The sequence below is a fragment of the Rosa rugosa genome, chromosome 1 (genome assembly GCF_958449725.1).
Source record: "Rosa rugosa chromosome 1, drRosRugo1.1, whole genome shotgun sequence".
Lineage (NCBI taxonomy): Eukaryota > Viridiplantae > Streptophyta > Magnoliopsida > Rosales > Rosaceae > Rosa > Rosa rugosa.
The window spans coordinates 12,944,724-12,966,299 of NC_084820.1; the positions used below are offsets into that span (position 1 = coordinate 12,944,724).

The 21,576-nt window shown below is 38.7% G+C and overlaps 2 protein-coding genes and 1 long non-coding RNA gene across 4 annotated transcripts; 1 reads left to right on the top strand and 2 right to left on the bottom strand.

Moving 5' to 3' along the window:
* Positions 1 to 1,284: 1,284 nt before the first annotated feature.
* Positions 1,285 to 2,761, top strand: LOC133724574 (uncharacterized). The gene is made up of 3 exons (XR_009853775.1): positions 1,285 to 1,454; positions 1,889 to 2,002; positions 2,719 to 2,761. It is a non-coding gene; the product is annotated as an uncharacterized LOC133724574 (long non-coding RNA).
* Positions 2,762 to 12,906: 10,145 nt separating this feature from the next.
* Positions 12,907 to 16,458, bottom strand: LOC133727276 (uncharacterized). Of its 2 annotated transcripts, none has more exons than XM_062154878.1 (2): positions 14,361 to 16,457; positions 12,907 to 13,156 (listed from the first exon to the last, which is right to left on the bottom strand). In XM_062154878.1, exon 1 carries the CDS (start codon positions 16,233 to 16,235, stop codon positions 14,361 to 14,363), a length of 1,875 nt encoding a protein of 624 aa, XP_062010862.1. In that variant the 5' UTR covers positions 16,236 to 16,457; the 3' UTR covers positions 12,907 to 13,156. The 2 variants fall into 2 exon arrangements, with proteins under 2 accessions (XP_062010862.1, XP_062010863.1); XM_062154879.1 differs by lacking the exon at positions 12,907 to 13,156 and having other exon boundaries at positions 14,098 to 15,563; positions 15,666 to 16,458.
* A 2,136-nt stretch (positions 16,459 to 18,594) lies between these two features.
* On the bottom strand, positions 18,595 to 20,834 carry LOC133727277 (UPF0481 protein At3g47200-like). Its single transcript, XM_062154880.1, has 2 exons — positions 20,413 to 20,834; positions 18,595 to 20,293 (listed from the first exon to the last, which is right to left on the bottom strand). The coding sequence occupies exon 2, from the start codon at positions 20,284 to 20,286 to the stop codon at positions 18,799 to 18,801; it is 1,488 nt and encodes a 495-aa protein (XP_062010864.1). The 5' UTR covers positions 20,287 to 20,293; positions 20,413 to 20,834; the 3' UTR covers positions 18,595 to 18,798.
* Positions 20,835 to 21,576: the final 742 nt, after the last annotated feature.

Genomic DNA, 21,576 nt, shown 5'->3' on the forward strand with positions numbered 1-21,576 from the left:
TTTTTTTTTTTAAATCATGTTCCCTTGAATGGGCAGAAAGTGATTAGAACTGATCCAGCAGTAGGGTGCTTGGAAGCCTTAAATTCTAGTTCGCATTTTCCAATGAATCAATAGACTATAGGCATGTGCTTTTCATCATGAATCATCTTTCACCAAGCCCCCACGTATACCTTACTTCGAGCAAAACCAATCTTTTGCACGTAGCACGGCAGTGACACAATACCACAAATATACATGCATAAAGGCTGTCATGTTTGCTTGCAGGTCGTGATTCATGCTTGAGTTATATAATAGAGATTTAAGCTCAGGTCTAATTTGATATAGCTAGCATGTTCCGGCTATACTCTTATGTCGATTAATTACTTGTCGACTAATCACCGGCTTGGCATGGCTTGAAATTGTTGAATTAGGATTTAGTAGGAAATGCAGCTGCTGCATGAACTTCTGCTGGAATTGCTTTAGTACAAGCTTTAATGACATGTATGTATGCTCGGTTGATTATGATGGTGAGCTGTTTTGGCTTGCTTGCTCAAATTCTTTGAATTGAATTGTTTTTCTTCTGTGGTCAGATAGGATTAGCATGCTAAAAGTTCAGTTTCTTTTTGGATGTATTTGGACGTCATCTTTATTCCCAGCAGTAAAATGGGTTGAGTTGTTGATCTCAGAGCTTCAGGCCTGCAAGGTAGTGAATACCGTAATATTGGCGCTAGAACAGCTTAGAATATTTGAGTTATAATGGCTTGTTTTTTTTTTTTTTCGAGCTCCTTTTAGCATGGCGGTGAGTGGTGACTTGCATGATTTACTAGCAACTTGATCATGAATAAGCAACGTTACAGTCTTGGCTTTGTTCCAGCAATGAAATTTCTTTTTCTCTTGAAGTTGTCAGGACATTTGAGCACCTTGAACAACTTAAATTGCTTGGGCCATTGCTTGAGTTGCATGATGCTCAATCCATTTTGCTTGGTTGCTCCTGTCTTCATGCATGAATTCTTTTTCTTCTGCATGCTTGAAAGACTTTAGTTTCAAAATAAGATTGTAAATTTTGAATGTGTGTGCCTGATACGAATATGCATGAGATCCGTCAATAATATAGTAGTTCTTCTTTTCTTCAACTTGCTTGTTGCTGGTTGGTTTGGCGTATGGATCTGGAAAGGTGCTCTTGAGTGATGCAAATGGTAAAAGCCTGATTATAAGAGTGCCTATGCGTGATGTATTGATTCTGGTTTAAATCAGTACGCTTGAGCTATGCAATGAATTGAAATGGTATGACTGATTGTGGAGAGTGGATTTGTTTGTGGTGTTGTCAAGATTTGGATATCAATGTAATTTGGTGCTGGTTATGGTATGTAAAGGGAATGATTTTGCCTGATTTGAATATTTTTTGCTTTCAGATGGATCAGCTTGATGCATGAATATGAGGCTAAAAAGTTTAGGATGGATGAGCTGTTGTTAAGGTAATCAACATGAACCAACTCATCAGCCCCCAAGTGTAGTAGCCTGATTAAAAGTATAAGATTTAACTTTTGCTTGCGTGTTCTCCGGCAATGAATATCGCTTGAGAAGTGTGAGGGGCTTGTGCTTATGACCATTGCTGTGTGCTTGGGTTTTAGATTAGAAAACATATGCATGTTGCTTTTGTAAGAGTATTTCTCTCTAGAATTGTAGCTTCACATTTATGTTAGCTAGACATATAGATTGATATAGGTATAAGATATCTAGAATATCATTATTGCCTGGTATAAGCATCAACAATGAAGAGGTTATCTTTTATGCTTCCTGGTAAGATTCAGTGAAAGGGTATGTTCAAATAGGCTTTAAATGCTCAAGAAGTGGCTAAACAATAGTAAGATTGTTATGCATGTAGCTTTAATGGTTGTAATGCTTGCAGGGGCGTTAATAAACTGCTCCCAGCAGTGATTGTAAAGATCAAGAACATAGATTAGCTTAATATATGTTGCAACAAGGGGGAAGCTAGCTGCTGGAATCATAGCCTAGTCCTCAGGTAAACGGTTCAACCTTGTAAGGACATGATGATTTGAGATAAAAGATAAATATTTTCAGGAAAGAGGTAGTGTTAGAGTATGAGAGGAAGAGGGAAAAAAATGTGATTTCTTTAATTTTCAATAGCTAGATTTGGCCTTTTGAGGAGAAAAACAAAACTTACTTTCACTGATATCATTTTCTGATGTAAATCAGAGGTTCACAAAAGAGTAAGTAAGTATGAAATTGAATCTGGGTTTTTTCAAAAGTGAAGAACAAAAAAAAGTCTCTTCTTACTAAGCTTGTTTGCATCACTTTGACCTTTTGCTGCTGTTTTGCTTGACTGTATCTGGCGGTGTTATGACAACAAAAGCATGGGTAGTTTCAAGAAAATTATCATCCTACCATGGAATAAGAGCATGATTTTTTTTTTTTCGAAGCATAGAGCACTGCTATGAAATGGAGGGAGCCATGGTTAAATCACAGCATGTTTTTGAAATTCATTAAGCAAAGCCCCCAAGTATTCTTGCATGATGCTTGAAAGAAAAAGGATAACTTTGAGTTTGAGTATACTGAGCTGATTTAGGCCTGGGATTAGCACAAATAAGGACTGATATTTTGTCTTCCATGTGGTTTGTAAGGTTTATGAAAAATATGGTAAATAGGCTCGAAATGCTTGAAAAATGGCTAAACAAAAGTAAGTTAGTTTTGTGGCACGAATGGTTATGATGCTTGCAGGATGTTTATATATTGCTCCCAGCAGTGGTAGTCAAGATTCAGCGTGAAAGCCGCTGGAATCATGGCCTAGTTCTCAGGCAGAAGGTTCAGACCTTATCAGATCTGGAAGAAATGCATCAGCTGATGATGAGGTTATTTGTGGTGGCTTGTTTGGTTTTGTTGAAGCCTCAAGGTGAGATAGCTTTTATAATAGGACTCTTAATTTGTTCACTCAATATTGAAGCTTGAATAATGAGTGAATAAATTTGATTTTGACAGCTTTCATGATTCCTGTTACAGAAACTCATGGATTGAAGTCTCATAGTCAATACAATAAGCAACAAGCTTTTGTTTCAATGAGTATTGGCATGTTCATCAAGAGAGCTCCCATTGATTGCATCTGATACATATTGTCAGTGGTAAAGCATGACTGGTTTGAAGTGAGCATGGTAAATTTATGGAGAAAAATGTTGTTGTTAAGGAAGCGGAGGTGGAAACACAGCCTGGTCCCCAGTGAAGTCGCCAAAATGTAGGGGGCACTTTGATCGGAGTTGTACGGCAGTGGATATTCATGGGTAAGGACCCAAAACTTTGCCCATTTGTCTGAGTTAGCGAAGACTAGGCCCAGCAAACTTCGAAGGATTAAAAATCCTAGGAAGGTTGCTGTTGTGTTCTTCACGGCAGTTCCTATATATATGCATGGCAGTGAATTGATCATTTCAAAAGAGGCTTGGCAAGATGTGTGTGGCGTGGGAGCTAGAAAAGCATGAGTTTGAGAAGAAGAGGTTCCAGCAGTGTTGTATACTGGTTGAGGTTTGTGAGATAAGGGGGTTTGGATAGAAGGTGAGTTTGAAAGGATGGAAAACTATGGATGGATGTGGGAGAGAGGAAGCATGAGAGAAGAAGAGTGCTAGGGAGCTTGCTAGCACACTCTGTCCTGCCTCTGCTTGGTTAGTAACATAGCTATTTATATGCAATTCCAGCAGCTAAAGGAATCTCGGTGGAATGTCTTTACTGCTGGGTAAAGAGATAGCTTGGGTTAAATGCATGTACTAGATTTTGCAATGTGTTTTGGTTTGTCAAGTTGTGTCTAGGGCTATGAGATTTTGGGCAAATTTTCTGCCATAATTTAGGCAGGATTTGCTGCTAGGATTGCAATCCCAAGATTTCTGCTGTGTTGCTGGGATTATGTGCTGCTGGGATTATGGGATTATGTTATGCGGCTAGGATCAAGAATCCTATGTTTAGCATTTACTATTTTGTTTGTTTCTAAAGGATTTGGGCTTGGGTTTTTGGGCTCTCTCTCTTATTCACTTACCCGTATTAAGAGTTAGGCCGTTGGGCATGAATTTTGGTCCCAAGTCCAAAATTATCAACGAGCCTAAAACTAATAACGGGCCTCATGCAATTCTGTTACCTTCCATACCACACCCATTCTTGTAGCCCCAAGTGCGTGAATGTGGCTTGGGTCCACGTGCGTGGCGTGATGTTCGCGGGTGTAATTTGCCTCGAAATATGAATTGGGCTTAAAGCATAAATTGAGCTTGTTAGCTGGATTTTTGGGTGTCAACAATCATTAAATGAACCCATTTGTTTAGAAGTCAGTAAAGACTTGCAGCTAACGAAATTACTTTTGTCATTTTGACACTACCAATGTGATATAAGAAGTGTGATGAATCATCGTTTGGCAAATGATAAGCAAAGTGATAAAAGAAAGAAACAAACTTGAAGCGAAAGCAGTAAAACCCGAAGAAGCATGAACTCAAAGCTCAGAAGCAATAATAACGAAATTACTAAACTCAATTCTAACACTTTGATTACTTGTGCTTCATTTTCTCTTTCGTTGCTTTCCTGATTTTCACATTGCTATTTTACCAAAGGAGCTGACCATAACGTACCTACTCAATTAGCCCATTAACCCAATGAGATACCCCTTTACTCTAAAACAACTATACATGGCCACAATTGCAGCAAAAGGAAAACGCAAGAAAAGGAAGAAGAGGTAAAGAAACTCACCCAAAATGCAGAAACCAAGAAACAGAAAATTTCATATACATAAGTTGCACCCGGCATAACCTGCTACAATCTCTATAGTCTCCCCTACCTAAATCTCTCATTTCCCTTAATTGATCGAGCTCTATATACAATTATACATTAATATGTAATTAATTAACCGCCTAAACTCATCCCTTTACATAAACTACAAATTGCTGCAGAATTTGATCAAAAATTAATAGCAACCAATACAACCAAAGCTCACAAAACAAATCCATGAAATCAAGTGAATCGCCATGTAACAATAAAACTACAACCTGAAACCCTTTCAATCAATTACCCAGATTCCAAATCCAAAGACAAAGAAAACCCCCCAAAACATAAAAGACCATATTAATCCAAAACCAACAACACCGAAAACACCCAATCAGCGAAAACGACAAAACTAACAAAAACCGTAGCAAGAGAAAAGTTCCAAACCTGCAATCCTCACTCTCCCGAAACCCACCAACACAACAGATTGAAGACTATCGAAACCAAACACTCTTTACTTCTCTTTCTATCAAAACACCACAATCCCTTGTATCACATAAAACAAAAAGATCAATCTAACCAGAATGTGAAAAAAAATTTCCAAGCATCTTAATGAAGCTAGAAAAACAAATTCAGCAAAAGAAAATCTGCAAACCTTCGATCGCTCGGTAATTTTCCAACACAAACCCAAACTAATGGCTCTCCTGCTCCTCTACTTTTCTAAACCCCATGACATTCTCCCATACCTAAATCCTCAGCCGATATCATGTCGGACACCACTACAAAACTGAAATTATAATAGCAAAGCAAGGGCAAAAACGTCAACCGCTGTCGAGAGACGCATATGTCCAGAGAATATCATCTGAAACATCGATTAGTCCTGAATTTAACAAAAAAGCAAGGACGAAAAAATCTTCTCCACCCCTTGATGAACAGTAGTAACAGTGGAACTCAACTTTCGTATATTAGTAATGTCTGATGCTGGAATTCTAACATAATCAAAACAATCAACTGATCAATAATAGAAAGGATATAAGTAAAAAGTAATATTTAAAACCTTGTTTGGAGCTGTGTTTAGCTAGCCAAACACCACAGACGTACAGCAGCTCCCACACAATCACAAAATCACTTTGAATGGATGAAGTTGTTTGAGCCCAAAAGTAATTTTGGCAAGATCCTTTAGTGGATTTAGCACAGCGGGCCGATACCTGCGGCCCAAAAATAAGCCTACTCGAGTTTGGGTTACAGCTTCACCCATTCCGTGGTCCATGAGGAAAACGAAACCTTATTGGAGTCGGGTAGCGGGTATTGAATAGGAAACTTCAATCAATATCCCTTCTATGACAAGGAACAATCGAAACCCTAGGTATATATACCAGGTTTCAAGGACGAATATGGACCTCTCTCAAATCAATCAATCCCAGCGATTACAAAGCCTCCCCGGAGCAAACCTTCAAACTCGTTGAAACCCGGTGACCGCCCGCCAGTCCTAGTCTCTCCAAGAGCCGACTGTCAGCATCACCAGATCAACCCGGCGACCGTACTTCCAGTCCCAGTCTCCTCAGGAGCCGACTGCGAGCGCAACCGCCACCGTTACTACCAGCGAAGCAAGGGTAACGCCCTCGCAATCCAGCGAAGCTAAAGTCACGCTTTAGCGCAACCCGTGCTTTCTCCAAATTTCCCAGTGATTGCTCTGCTTAGTCTACAATACTAAGTATCGATTCGGTGACGCGAAGAGATCACACCCAAAGTCCTTATCCGTAAGGCTGAAAGTCCTTTCCCGGAAGGCTAGAGAAGAACCTTGTCGCGAGGTTGGTGCTCTCCTCGTCCACAAACGCTTGAAGAAGAAGTCAGGTCAAGGGACTACCCCGACGACTGCACCCCACGGTGCTGGCACGCCTGCGCACACGCTCAAAAGAGACAGTTTGCAAGCCAACTGGTTTTTGTGTCAAACAGAAGTTCTTTTACTTCGATCTGCAAGTACGTACGTACACCGAACATGAGTCACATTTATACTAGATCAACCACTAACTATATACTAAGCTTTTGTTATGGGCTTGTGGCAATGGATCTGAGTGATTCCATTGGATGAAAATATGAAATCCATTTATTCAATGAAACTAGATAGATATCAAGCCGAAACACCACGGTGGCAGAGACTACTACTGAAGTAAATATTTCCCAGCTCAGTCCTGAACTATATATATAGCTGCTTCAGTTTGTCTGATCATTGGAGCCTACATACGACAGAGAAATAAAAGAATTGCAGTAGTCCATATTTATTCAATGGGCGTAGGGCTACAAGTGATCAACATTAGACAAATTAAGAAACACAACAAAATAAATTGGCTAGTCTCTCGAGGGCACTCAAATACGTACCAACCTAGCTAGGAATTACCACACTCAGGGAAATTACTCTTGCACAGGACTACAAGAGCACCCACTTATTCGACAATACTCAAAAACCCACTTAGCAACAGAGTATTCTCTGATTTTCGGTCAACCTATTGTTGACTCGTTCCCTGCCCTACTGCTGCTTGAGTAGTTGCTCCACCTGCTCCTTGCCCTTGAGTAGTTGCTGCTACTTGATTTCTTGGATTTGTAATTTTGTAGTGGAACCATTCAGGATCAAACAAACCCCTTCCTTCAGACGGTATATGCGCGGAATGAGGTACCATCTTCGGTTCAGGATAGCCTAGCTCGGTAGATATTGCATCTTGAATGTAGTCAAGGATACACTCTTGGGAAGTGAACTCAAGTCGCTTAAACGACTCTGTGAATCTCCTGAGCTTGAAATCCTCCTCAGTCTCCTCCGGCAGTTTCTCAATTATATCACGGAATTCATATTTGCCGAAATGTATAAGTTGAATGGGGTTTCTTCGAATATTGGCGCATTTTGCTTTGAACCAAGTAACTGCTAGACCAAACAAGAACTCGTCATAAGGATCTGATGCACTATGCAGTTCCAGTCTGTAAGCTTTCGGCCAGATAATATAGTTCCAAGTGGAAAGATGTTTAATACACATCTTAATAAATCTTCTAAGCCTGAAATTCTCCTCACTTTCACTCGAGAATTTCTCAACTATGACTTCGGCAGGGTCGCCACTTTCCCACCAGGACTCCGTTATCCGATAGAACATGTTCTCGATTATCTCCGTTTGATACTTGGAGCTTAGTCCCCTGAAGACACGAACAGCCTCAGAGTAGCGTTTTGCCTTCAACAACGTTTCCCTCAACTCCTTGAATAAATCAATTCGGGTAGGGACCGGAACTTGATTAAACAGCTCTGTCAATCTTCTAATTCTCATAGCTTCCTCATGATCAGTAGTACTAGTCTGATCCTCTGCTGCTGCTGCAAGGGGTATTTTGATTTTAACACCGGATTTGACTTGAGTAGACATTTCATCAATCTTCTGCTGTTGATACTTTGGTGATAGTAGGCTAACCCCAAAAGTCCAGAGATGAGAGAGTAGTTCAGCAGCACTGTGAGAATCCTGCGGCTCACCGATCAACCTGGAACTATAATCGTTTCTCCATCTTCGTAGTTTCCATTCAGCATTGTTAAGAAATTTCTTTTGGACCCCGAAGTCAACTACATTCTTGCATAGCTCTGTAAATCTTCTCAGTTTGAAATCCCCCTCACTTTCTTCCGGCAGACGTTTCTCAATCACAACACCTCTAGTTCCCTTGACGAGCTGTTCAATGAGCATGTCTTGACCACCGGCGCTTTGTCCCTGGAACCAAATTACTGAGAAACCCAAGAAAAATTCAGCAAAACAGGACTTCCAATTCGAACCATCTTCATTGTTGGAGGAGGTCTCTTGTTCTTCACTTCTCTCAACCACAACAGCTGTGTCTCCGTCGGAGAGTTGTTCATTGAGCATGTCTTGAGCACCGGCGATTTGTTCCTGCAACCAGATAGTTGAGAAAAACTCTCCAAAACAGGAATTCCAATCCCAACAATTATCATCGTCGGATGTCTCTTCTTGTTCTTTACTTATTTTAGTATCTTTCCGGGAAACAAGACGCTTGTAAACATGGTGGGTATAATCTCTAGACAGCTGTGTGAATCTTCTGAGTCTGAACTCCTCTTCAATTTCCCCAGGATTCCGGAGATTCTCTGATGTAATAGGAACGATTTTGTCAATCAGTTGTTGTTGATGATCTGCATCTAGTTGCTTGAATGAAGATATCAACTCCCCGAACTGCCTTTCACGCTTGAATTTCTGTATAACTTTGGATAGGAAAAGCTTCTTCTGATCAGCAAAGTTTAGTTTCTTGAATTGCTCTGCAAATGTTGATGTCAGTCTGATAGCCTCATCGCTTTCCTCGAGGAATTGCACATCTTTATCGTTGACAGTGTGACTGATTTTTGCTACTTGCTCTCGTTGATCACTGGGGGATAGTCGGTTGAAGGCATATAGTGAAAGACGAACGAGTAATTCATCATAATCAGATTCAGGGTTTCTGATCAATTTGTAATGATTTTCGTCCAAATCAAAATTAGAATAACTAGAATATGAAGAGCTATTTCTGGACTTGGTGAGAGGTTTTGGAAATACAAACGACATTGGTAGGTTTTAGAAGTTTGGTGTAGATGGATTGAGGAAAGCTCGTGGTCGTTAAATACCAGTACAAAAGCCGAATGTGAACGATCCTGAGGTTTCTCGTAAGTCAACTAGAGTTGAGGAAATTTCGGAGTGCTTATAAGTGATCATTGGTCGATAATGCTTGGAAAGTTTGCTGGAATGCGAGATTACGATACAATATTTTACATCTCATCTAGCCGGTTGTCAGAGGCCAATGTGAAAAGAATACTACAAAGTAGGGCTGGGCGCAGTGCGGTTCGGTCCGGTTTGGACCTGAAACCGCAACCACACCGCATTATTCAGTAGGCCTATTTTACAAACCGCAACCGCTTTAAAATTGTTTGGACTGCATTTTCGGTTGCACCGTTTTATCGGTGCGGTGCGGTGCGGTTTGCACCCAAACCGCATACTAAAGCATGCAACCAAAACCTGGAAATTTGAAAACCTGCAGACTTGAAAATAATAGAAAAATCAACTAAAAACTGAAACTTCTACAAACGGACAAACCAACTACAGAACTACTAATACAATCGGTCTGAATAGATTCAAATTAGTGAATTACACTAATACAAAGCATTTGTTAAAGTTCAAAACTTCAAATTAACCAAATGCAGAAAGTGGGAAACTGAGAATGGGAGTTCATAATGGTGCCAAATTACATACCAAAATAAAATGGTAGTCCAACAAGCAAACAAATGCCAAAGTGCCAAACTCAGAGTTGCCGAGTGCCAACTTCAAGCTTCCTCCAAGCAATCCAACTCCTTCACTTCATTCCTCAGTGTCACTAACAGCAGATTCCCCTCCATCTGTCCATCAAATTCCCAACAAGTGCAAAGCAGAAAAACAAATAAACCCATCCAAATCAGAAAGCTATCTTACAAATCCAAAGAAACTACAGATTCATATCCTTATAAATGATCGCAGAATTAACAATGCAAAACACAGCTATTTTACAAATCAGGAAGTTCAAAAACAAAAAATTAAAACGGTGAAACCCTTACCAATTTCCAGCTTTTCCAACTCCTCATACATCTATAGTTCCAGCTGGTGAAGATGTCGGAGTTGAGGAAATCCCTTCCATTATCTGCAAGTAGCCATGAAAAACAATTTGTTTCAATCAACTCTGCAGCAAATCCAAAACAAGACTTCACACTTATCTTCCATAGTTCCATAACTATTTCCAACGGTCACTTAGCTGGGTATAGCTATCAAATAACTTGATAGTAAACCTATCATTCTATCTCTCTGTTACTATATACTCTGGTGTCAACTGGTTTTGACACAAGAATTGGAAAAAGAAAAAAATTCGAGAGAGACAGAGAAGTGAGAGAACTGACTCATCGTTGAACTATCACACAAACTAGTCACATCAGTCATCACACTCTCATAAGTCATAATCTCATCAAAGTATCAACTGGTTTTGAACACAAGAACTGGAAAAAGAAAAAAATCGAGAGAGACAGAGAAGTGAGAGAACTGAGAAGAGAAGGGAACTCGATCCTTACCGGCGATGGGGTTCTAGCCATGAGAGAAGCTGAGATACTCGAGAGAGAGGCGCCGAGAGAAGCTGAGTCATGCGAGACCACCGCCACCGCAGGCCCGTAGACCACCGTAACTCCGCCGCTCACGATCGCCGGATCTTCAGGCCTTCTCGATTAGGTAACTGTCGTGTCCTCTTTTCGATTAGGTAACTGTCGTGCCTTCTCGATCGCCGGATCTTCAGGTCTTCTCGATGGGTCAGTTTCGATTGAAAAACCGGCGGTGGTGGTACTTGTGTGAGGCTCACACTGTGAGCGATGATGGAGAGATCGAAAGATGAGGGAAAAAATGAAAAATGAAGGAAACAGCGATCTGCTAAGCTAGGGTAACTTAATGATATTATATATATATATCTATATATATATATATATATATATATATATATAAATCATTAAAAATAATTATATATATATAATAATAATAATTCGGTCCGGTGCGGTTCAATGCGGGCGGTTCGCAGCCATGAACCGAAACCGCACCGCAGTGAAGCGGTTCGGTGCGGTTCTCTTCCAAAACGGCGTCGTTTTGATCACAATTCGGTTACCGAACTGGAAAAATCGGTTCGGTTCGGTCGGTGCGGTTAGAAAAACCGGTTTATGCCCAGTCCTACTACAAAGATCACAAGATCATATATAATCTTGTTTAAGAATTAATTTAGACGGAGAGAAGAGTACTTGCTCTCCAAAACTGAAACTTTTTACCAATTTAACCCTTACATATATTAAAAAATTATGAAATATTTAGTCACTCAACTTTCGCTTGATTGATACTTTGGTCACTCATGTTTATAAAATCTCATCTTAGTCACTCAAATTTAACTCTGACTATCACTTTAGTCCACCGGTGAATTTTTTCAATAAAAAAAGTCACATGGCGTCTCTCATGCCATTTTTCAAGGGTTATTTTAAGATGTTGAAGAGATATAAGACCTTTGGTTTGAATATAGGTTGAAATTTTCTGAAATTATAGGACGAAAATAACCCTTAAAAAATGGCATGTTAGGCGTCATGTGACTTTTTTTATCGAAAAAATTCACTGGCGGACTAAAGTGATAGTCGGAGTTAAAGTCAATCAAGCGAAAGTTGAGTGACTAAAACGATATTTTTTCCATGAAATATAATTAATCTATAGGGATAATATAGTAAATTATATAAAAAAAAAAGAATAAAAAAAAAAAAAAACAGAAAACGAGGTAGCTGTATGAAAAGTTTCCCCAATATCACAATTGGTCACTGAACTATTACATGTTCGACAATTTAGTCACTCAACTATTACATGCTCATCATATCATCTTTATGCATTTCCTCTCATGGAGTCATTAATTCATTTCAACATTAATAGCAATTCATTGTTTAAGATTCCTCCTTTATTTTTTTCGTTTGGAAATATCACTTTAGTCACTCAACTTACATAGCGTCTATCACTTTAGTCACTACCGTTAGATTTACTGTTACAAGTCCTTAATTTGACAGAAAATTTGTCAAATCACTATTATTTATATATAAGAAAGAAAGAAAAATAAGAAATTTCTAAATTATCCATGGTCTTTGAGCTTTTCCAAAACAAGCCATGGTTGATATGATCGATTTCCCTCTCTCCCATTTGAATCTCAGATCTCAATTTGCTTATCAATGAGCCATGTTAGCTAGCAGGGGTGGAGGGAGGCAGGGGCCCAGTGGGTCCCGTGCCCCACTCACAGTTTTTGAAAAATAATAATATATATATATAGTATTAATATTATATTAATATAAGGTTAGTATTAGATAATAGAAAAATGTTATCTTATGATCTGTACTTCACGTGCTCTTCTTTAATTGTTTCTGTTGGAATTGTTTGTCCCCACGTTTGACTTTCTTTAACTTCATAAATTCATATAATATTTTTCTTTTCTAATTTTTGTTTACTAATAGGAAAATGATTAATGATTCCTATTTTCTTATTACTTACAGATTTTCAAGTCTAATAGGAAAAAAATTAAAAAAATATCCTATTACATCAATAACATGTGTCACGCCCCAAATTTTGAATAATAAATTCAAATCCGAAACATGAATTACACCACTTAATCAAATAAATGTTCTGAATTTTTTTTTTTCAAAACAACCTCACCACACGATACACAAACTCCAAATCTCGAAACCTTGAGTTCATTATTACAATTCACTCTCACAAGCAATATTGTAAAGCTCTAAATGAGCATAACACACCTCACAGGCTCACAAAGTAATTCAGAATGACACAATTGCAGCTACTCTACGCAGCTTGATCTCCGTCCTGATTCTCTTGACCTGTAGGATTACCCGCTACACAATTTGAATAGTGTACCGGGATTGCAACAACACAAACCCGGTAAGCTTTTGACAGCCCGTATGAGTAAACAAGGAATTGCACGATTTTAAAGTAACAATTCAATTTAAGTATCTCTTAGCATAATAATTGAAGTGCACAACGTCACTTCAAGCATCAATCAACTCACGTCTCAACATGACTACTAAAAAACAAACAACTGCTTACTCAATATATACTCATAGGCTTATGATTAATTATATTAATCATCCCATGCAGTATATTATACTCACGAGCTTATGATTAATTATATTAATCACCCCATGCAGTATGTCATACCCAAGGGCATATGATAACTCGTTTATCCCCCAAGCAGTATGATGGCAGACAGACTAGAGCTCTAACTGTATCGTAATGTGTCACCTAGGCCAAGGTTCACCTTACGAATGACTGCTTCAATCATCAATGTGATAATTTTACTCGACTCTATAAATCAATTATTCCACACAACTCAATCATCCACTTTACTCAATTACTCTGTATCAAAATCAACTCAATAATATACAATGATTTATATTCTTGAAAGAATAAAGCTCGGAATTGTAAATAAATCACATCAAACACACACACACACACATATCGGCATATCGCCAAGCTGGATTACACGAAGTCTATTAATTATTATTTATTAACTTTTGGCTGTAAAAGTGAATTGGTTTTCCTAATTAGTGATTCAATTGATGGACTCGTAGAGTAATACCAATAAAATTAGTGAGCAAGTTCTGCAGATTGTGTGTTTGTTTATTTATTTTTGTGGGCGTATTCTTTGTATTTCTTGCTGAACTGAATTGTTGTGGTTGTCTTGGTGGCGTTTTGCCATCAAAGCTCTTTTATTGAATCAGTTATTAAAAAAAAAAAAAAAAAGGTTTTGAATCTTTGATAACCATTTATTTGCCATTTGCGCAATTAGTAGAATCTACAAAACCTGTAACGGCAAAATAACCAATTAACGGCACAGTAGCTAGCTAGGCACTCGAATACTTCTGCAGAAGTACCGACTTATTCGATATTACTAGAACGACTAGTCCGGACTCCAGACTCTAGACTCAATCAATCATTAGCAAGTAAAATAAAGACGTTCTGACAGAACAAATGAAAAAAAATTGAAGAATTAAGACACAGAAACTTCTACAGGGTATCTCTAATAATCGATCAACCTACCTACGGTTGACTTGCTGCATGCTCCACCTGCTTGGTTGCCGCTCCACCTTGAAGTCTCACCTTGACAAATTCAGGATCAAACAAACCCCTTCTTGCGCAAGGAAACTCCGGTATAGGATGATGCCGATGATCTAGATCGTAAAATAATCTTTCTTCAATGTAGTCATGGATACACTCTAGGGAAGTGAGCTGAAGTGGCTTCAACGACTCTGTGAATCTCCTGAGCCTGAAATTCTCCTCACTCTCCTCCGGCAGTTTCTCGATTATATCACCGAATTCAACTTTACCGAAAAGTATACGTTCAATGGGGTTTCTTGGATGATCGGTGCATCGTGCTTTGAACCAAATAATTGCTTCCCCAAACAAGAATTTGGCATAAGGAGAGTACTCTTTGTCGTCAGATGCACTATGCAGTTGCATATTATCAGGCCAGATGTCACCATTTCGAGTGGAGGAAACATGTTCAATACACATCTTCTTAAATCTTCTAAGCCTGCAATCCTCCTCATTTTCACCAGAGAATTTCTCAACTATGACTTCGGCAGGGTCGCACGCCCTTTCCCATCGGGATGACTTCATTATCTGATCGAACATGTTCTCGATTACCTCCGTTTGATCCTCGGAGCCTAGTCCCCTGAAGAAACGAATCGACTCTGAATAGCGCTTTTCCTGGGACAGTATCTTCTTTAACTCCTGGAAAATATACATTCGGGTAGAGACGGGAACTTGATTAAACAGCTCTTTGAATCTTCTCATTCTGAAACCTTCCTCATGATCAGTAGTACCAGTCTGATCCTCTGCTGGTGCTGCTGCTGCAAGGCGTCTTTTGGTTTTAAAACCTGATTCAACTTGATCAGACATTTCATCAATCTTCTGCTGTTGGTACTTGGCTGATAGTAGGCTAAACCCGAAAGTCGAGAGATGAAAGAGAAGTTCAGCACCACTGTTCATTGAGTCAGAATCCTGTGGCTCAACGATCATTCTGCGTGATTCATGATTTCCCCATTCTTCTAGTTTCTTTTCAGCATTGTCAAGAAATTTCTCTTGGACCCTAAAGTCAACTACTTTCTTGCACAGCTCTGTAAATCTTCTGAGTTTGAAATCCTCTTCACTTTCATCCTGCAAACGTTTCTCAATCACAACACCTTTAATTTCCTTGGCAAGCTGTTCAATGAGCATGTCTTGACGCCTGGCGATTTGACCCTGGAACCAAATAATTGAGAAACCTAAGAAAAATTCAGCAAAACAGGACTTCCAATTTGAACCATTTTCATTGTCGGATGTCTCTTCTTGTTCTTCACTTACTTCAGTATCTTTCCAGGCAACAAGACGCTTGTGAACGTGGTGGGTGTAATCTCTGGACAGCTGTGTGAATCTTCTGAGTCGGAACTCCTCTTCAGTTTCCCCGGGATTCCGGAGATTCTCGGATGTACTATGAACGACTTTTTCAATCAGTTGTTGTTGATGCTCTGCGTCGAGTTGCTTGAATGAAGATATTAACTCCCCCAACTGCCTTTCACGCTTGAATTTCCGTATAACTTTGGATAGAAAAACCTTGAGCTGATCAGCGAAGGGAAGCTTCTTGAATAGCTCTGCAAATGTTCTCAGTCTGAAAGCCTCGTCACTTTCCTCGAGGAATTGCACATCTTCAACGTTGACAGTGTGACTGATTTCTTCCACTTTCTCTTGCTGATCACTGGGGGATAGTCGGTTGAAGGCATAGAGTGAAAGGCGAACCAGTAATTCATCATAATCAGGTTCTGAGGTTGTGGTCAATTTATAATGATTATCGTCCATATCAAGATCAGAATAACTAGAATAAGAAGAGCTATTTCTGGACTTGGTGAGCACCGGTTTTGGAAATACAAACGACATTGATAATGGGAGAGCTCAAGGAAGGGCTATAGTTTGTTTTTGGTTTGGTGATGGAAAGCTCTTGTTATCGTTAATACAAGCGCAAAAAACCAAATGTGAATGATGATGAAGTAAAGTCAACACTATTAGGGGAATACCTCTGGACGTAATGGGAGTACTATATAAGGAAGAGTTTTAGGTTGTTTTTGTTTTCCTTGGTGTTGATGGATAGATGGAAAGCTTTTAGTCGTTAAATAAGTGCAAAACCGAATGTAATCGATCCTGGGGTCAAGTCAACTAGCTATAGTTGGAGTAATTATTCAATGATTTGGGCTAATAGAAATGATGCACTTGGGCAGAGGTGAATATATCGAAAAAAAAATATATATATATATATATATATATATATATATATATATTTTATTTTATGTGGATCAATCAGATGTTTACTTTGTAAACTAATTACATTAGCCCGAACCACTTTATATGTGGTGGTCCAACATCATAACAGAATTAATTACTCGTCGATGTTTGCGGATCATGATTTTACTCCATATATAAGTTAGATCAATTAGATGAAATTTTTTTGGAGTGCTGTGCAGTGATAGTTTTAATCGAAGGCAGTGGAACCAAGATCGATCCTTCACTAAAATGGATATTGGATGGATAATTTCCGGATACCGGGTACTTTGAAAGTTAGTTGCAATGGGAAATTTTGATATCTAGCTGGTTGTCACATGCTACCATCGAAATTTTTGCTGTATTAACGTTATGATCTTGTGATTCTTGTCTGAGAATTGATTTAGACGGTTGGAATCTGAGTCTTCTCGATATGTAAATATGAATGCAATTATGAGAGGAGTTCACACTGACGAGTTAGGTTGGACATGCATATCATGATCAGGACAACATGGAAATGGACGTCCCCAGATATTTCTTCAAATCCTCTGTTATTATATAATAATTAGAAACAGCATTTTACGCAATGCAGGAGACCAAATACCATAGGACTAGGATCAGGGATGAGAAGAAGATCAATTAAATTGTTTTTTGTGAAACAGATTGCAGCAATTTATTATTTCACATATTGAGAACTGTCAAGTCAAGGATACCAACATATATAAATTTCACAAACGTGTCGCATTTGGAGAAATGTTTAAAGTTTTCAGATGATCAACATGATTGCCAGAAGAAAATAAAATACAGATCAACAGTTCTAGGTCGTGTTAATAAATTAGGACACGCTAATTGCCAACGACGATACATCCATTAATTATTTCCTAAATTATAAATCGATAATCAGGTAATCAAGTAACAGGAAGTCAATACCAAGATTCAAAGCAAATAAGTTAATTCTCTTTTTATATGAAGCAAATTCCTGTAGTACAGTTATATTACTTTTTATAATACTTAGTTATATATACGCGTGGCTCATGCATGTTGATACAGATTTTATTATTATTATTTATTTATTCAAATCTCTCTACAAAATGATTCATGGGAAAAGGAAGCTCTCCGAAGACAGACATAAACACGCATCTACATAGCTGGCAAATTGTTTCTTCCAAGCATGTTCTTAACTGTCAGTCTTCAATACCTGTATCTATTATTATCGAGGAAAGATGGACATCTGATCAGCCAAGTAATCATGTTGATAGAGATTTTAGAGAGTGTTCATATTAATAAGTTTATAGTCTTTCTTCATTGATGGCAAAATTAATTCGTAGGACTTGACTGTGGTCATTATGTTGCTTTCACTATTTTTCTCCAGCGTCGTATGGCAAGTTCATCTCCGAACCATTTAGGCGCATGAGCTTGTGTAGAAATAGAAGTTGAATGTGCATGCGCGTATTATAAACGGTGATAAAACGTTAATGACTAGTAAGCTTCGCCTCCTGGCACAACCAAAAGAAAATTTTAAAAGAAAAAAATTACAAGAGATATATGGATATCCCAAAGCCAGTTCTGTACTCCAAGTTAATTTGCTGGGCTAAATGCGCATTTGGTTGCTCGAATTCTATATATTCGATCGACAATTAATTGAATAATTAAGGAAAGAATTTCTTTTTTTGTTGAAAATATCGTCCATTATATTATTTGTCAAAAATATCACTTATTATACAGTCTAGCAAATAGTGTAATAACGATTTACCCATAAGAATTATTAAAAATAAAGTTACACACGTACATTGTAATTACAAGAACACACTCCTAGAACACTCAGGACTATGCCCAAAACAAAAGAAAATTAATAAGCTCCTAACAAAATTAAAATAAGGAGAACAAAGCTTCTGTTTTATTGGCAATCTATTCACTAAAAAAAAAACATAAAAAATAGAGGCTTATTATCCTTCATGCAGATACATAAACTAGAAAAAGATGGTCAAGTGATCGTCTTCATTAATCCATGAACGTCAAATATCAAGACAAACGCTTACAAAGGAGATTAATAGCCCAACATCTGAGTTTGGAAACAAAGCACGCTGATCAAAAAGTTAAAAGTACAGGAACAAAAATGACAGAAAAGACTACTGAAACGGAATAGTACAGGTCGGAGGGGATTGTGATCGACATGCTTCCGACCTCAGCCAGACTGTTGTGGATGGGAATACTCATAAACAGTATAGAAGGTCTGAAGTACGGTAAGCAGTAGAACTATGACAGCAGCTAAAGCAGATACGAAAGACCAGGGGGAATCAAAGTACTTGAATTTGAACTCTCCCCATGTCACGTGCAAAACATTTCTCTGGTACTTGTTCACATCTTTGAACAACTTGCATAGATAGCTCTCATCAATATCAAAAGTCACATCTTTACCTAAGGTTCTAAAGAAATTGGCAACTTCCTCGTCGGTTCCAAGATAGTTGTCAATAATGTCTTTATCGCGGAGAAATGTTGCGTCCTCAGGTGTGCGGATGAGGCAACTCATGAATGCTGCATAACTGGTTATGTGCCTTGATGGGCAAAGGAAGTATCGGTGCTGTTCAAATGCAACAAAATTTAGAAATAAATCGGCACGAAGATCATCTAGTAATATGTTTGGGATTTTGAGTACTCCATTGCGAAATTTGATGTCCAAGGAGCTCCTTCCCGCCACGGTCTTGAACTTAATTCCAGACTTATAGAGCTTTCTTGCTGATTTAATCAATTGAACTGACTCGCCTTCGAGAGGTGTTTCTTCTGATTGGACAGTGTCTGCCTTCTGTGTCTTCCATTTAATTCCTGCTAGTAACTTTTTCACCGCCTCCCATGCGTTCGACTTGATGCCTTTCAGAGGTGTTCTTGCAGGTGAGATTGATAGGAGTAAGGAAGGAGTGTTTTTCAGCTTCTTGTCTGGAGGTGGATGAGATGGATGATCAAGAGGTTGAGGTGCAAAACTCAATCGCACTAAATCAAGCAAATTTTTGGCTTCAAATTGCTGGTTTAAGACCTTTTCCGGTCTTTCTACTGCGTAACTGATGAATTGCAAAGCGAGCTTGGAAAGAGACAATTGACTATCGTTTCTCAAAGCTTTTGATTTATCAAACAAGATTTGAAGAACAAAGAAAGGAATTTGGTTCTCCAACCGGAGGAGATCTCGTATGAGATTAGGCTTCACCCATGCCAAGTTAAAAATCGGATCGTCACCATGACTCTGTGGTTGTGATACTAGTCCTTTGAATTCTTTGCAGAAGAGTTCGATAATGAAGAGACCGTCTAGCACCATTATCTCAACTAGATCGCCGCTGCCAAACTTGATGTTCTCCGAATAGCAATCTCTTATATCTTTTTCCCTTGATTCAACAGCCTGCAGGTACTCATCAAGTTTCGGGCCAGTTGATGCTGTTCGAGCAAGCAGATCGCCAAGATATCTCTGTTTGTGCTCCTGCATCATCTGCAGATGTGGTTTTCCATAGTGGTAAGGGCCGATGGAGACTACGTGAGGCTGGTAGGTCTTGGGGTGTATTTCCGCAAGGCATTGGGGAACTCTGAAGATGCAACAAGCCTCGTTTCCAGCTGATGGGTGAAGTTGCCACTCTGTTTTCCCTGCTCCAATCATAATGACAGAATGATCTTTTCCTCCATTCGCCATGGCTAAGCTGTAAATTAACGGGAAGAGAACTTGTTAATCACATATTTGAGTCTTTGCTCGGGAGTAATTGAATGGAAGAAATATGCTGTCTGTGGAGGGATGATTATCTAGAAAAAGAGGACAGACCTTGCAAATTATTAGCAGAAGATTGAAATAAGTACCACTACCCTGAAAAAAGATTGAATAGAGTGTTTATTATCACAAGAGGCGGAAGATCTTATAAAGTTTTTTGTTGATGCCTGGAACCTTCTGTTGGGATCAAGCCCATACCTAACCCAATTAAGTGTTGGATCAGTATCAGTGAATAGAAAATTTGCTTATACAATATATAAGTAATTACAGCAATGATTTATACAATGGAATATAAATTACAACACAACATGCATATGAAATAAAGGAATTGTAATTGCAAGGACTGACTTGTGATTCGATAAAGGCTTGCAGATTGGCAATGTCCTTTAGACAGAATTTCGCCCCTACTCAGTGCTTGTAGTTCGTTAGGCTTCTGACTACCAGGATACAACTATCGATAATCCAAGAGCCTAGCACCAGACATTGGATTCTAGCGAACGTACTAAGTGTTTTTCTCTCTGAAGGAAAGGAAGGAAAAAAAATCTGTATTTGGAGAGGAAGACCTGTTGGGTTTATATAATGTTTGAGACACCACTTCAGTTTAAATTGAAGAGGTAAGTTGCCTTTCAATAACCTCTTTAGTTCAAATTCAAAAGGCCGGTAAGTTGATCAGACTTGTGCTTTTGAATTCAACCATCAAAAACTGAATTCTATTCCACCACCGTTTGGAAGTCTCCTTGAGCTAAATCCAAGTGAGAAGAAATATCATTGAGGAAGATTCAAGTGAGGTGAAATCTCCTCTAGACAGATCTTGGAGAGGTAATATCTCATTGAGACAGATCCGGGTGAGGAAGATAATCTTGGAGAGGTAATATCCCCTTGAGATGGATCCGAGTGAGGAAGAAAATCCTTGACGGATTCCTTTGAGACAAATCTAATCCTCCTCAATAGAAACTGATTTCTATTCAAACTCTAACAGTCCCCCACATTTGAATAGAAAGATGAATATAAGGAACTATGGCAGAATTGTACTAATGATGAAACATTTCGAGAGAAATTTGGAATTGATACGCATCAGGAGAGGTGTCTTTTGGACTTGAACCTAACTTAGTGAATACTTATCGGATGTACTTGGTGACGCAGTGGATATAAAATCTTGAACTGTTCACCGTTGTAGTAGGCCAAGACAACAAGCATCACACGTATCACTTCCGACAC

Excerpts from the sequence above, each read along its gene's own strand:
- LOC133727276 (XM_062154878.1), bottom strand. The coding sequence starts at position 16,235 with ATGTCGTTTGTATTTCCAAAACCGGTGCTCACCAAGTCCAGAAATAGC.
- LOC133727277 (XM_062154880.1), bottom strand. The coding sequence starts at position 20,286 with ATGGCGAATGGAGGAAAAGATCATTCTGTCATTATGATTGGAGCAGGG.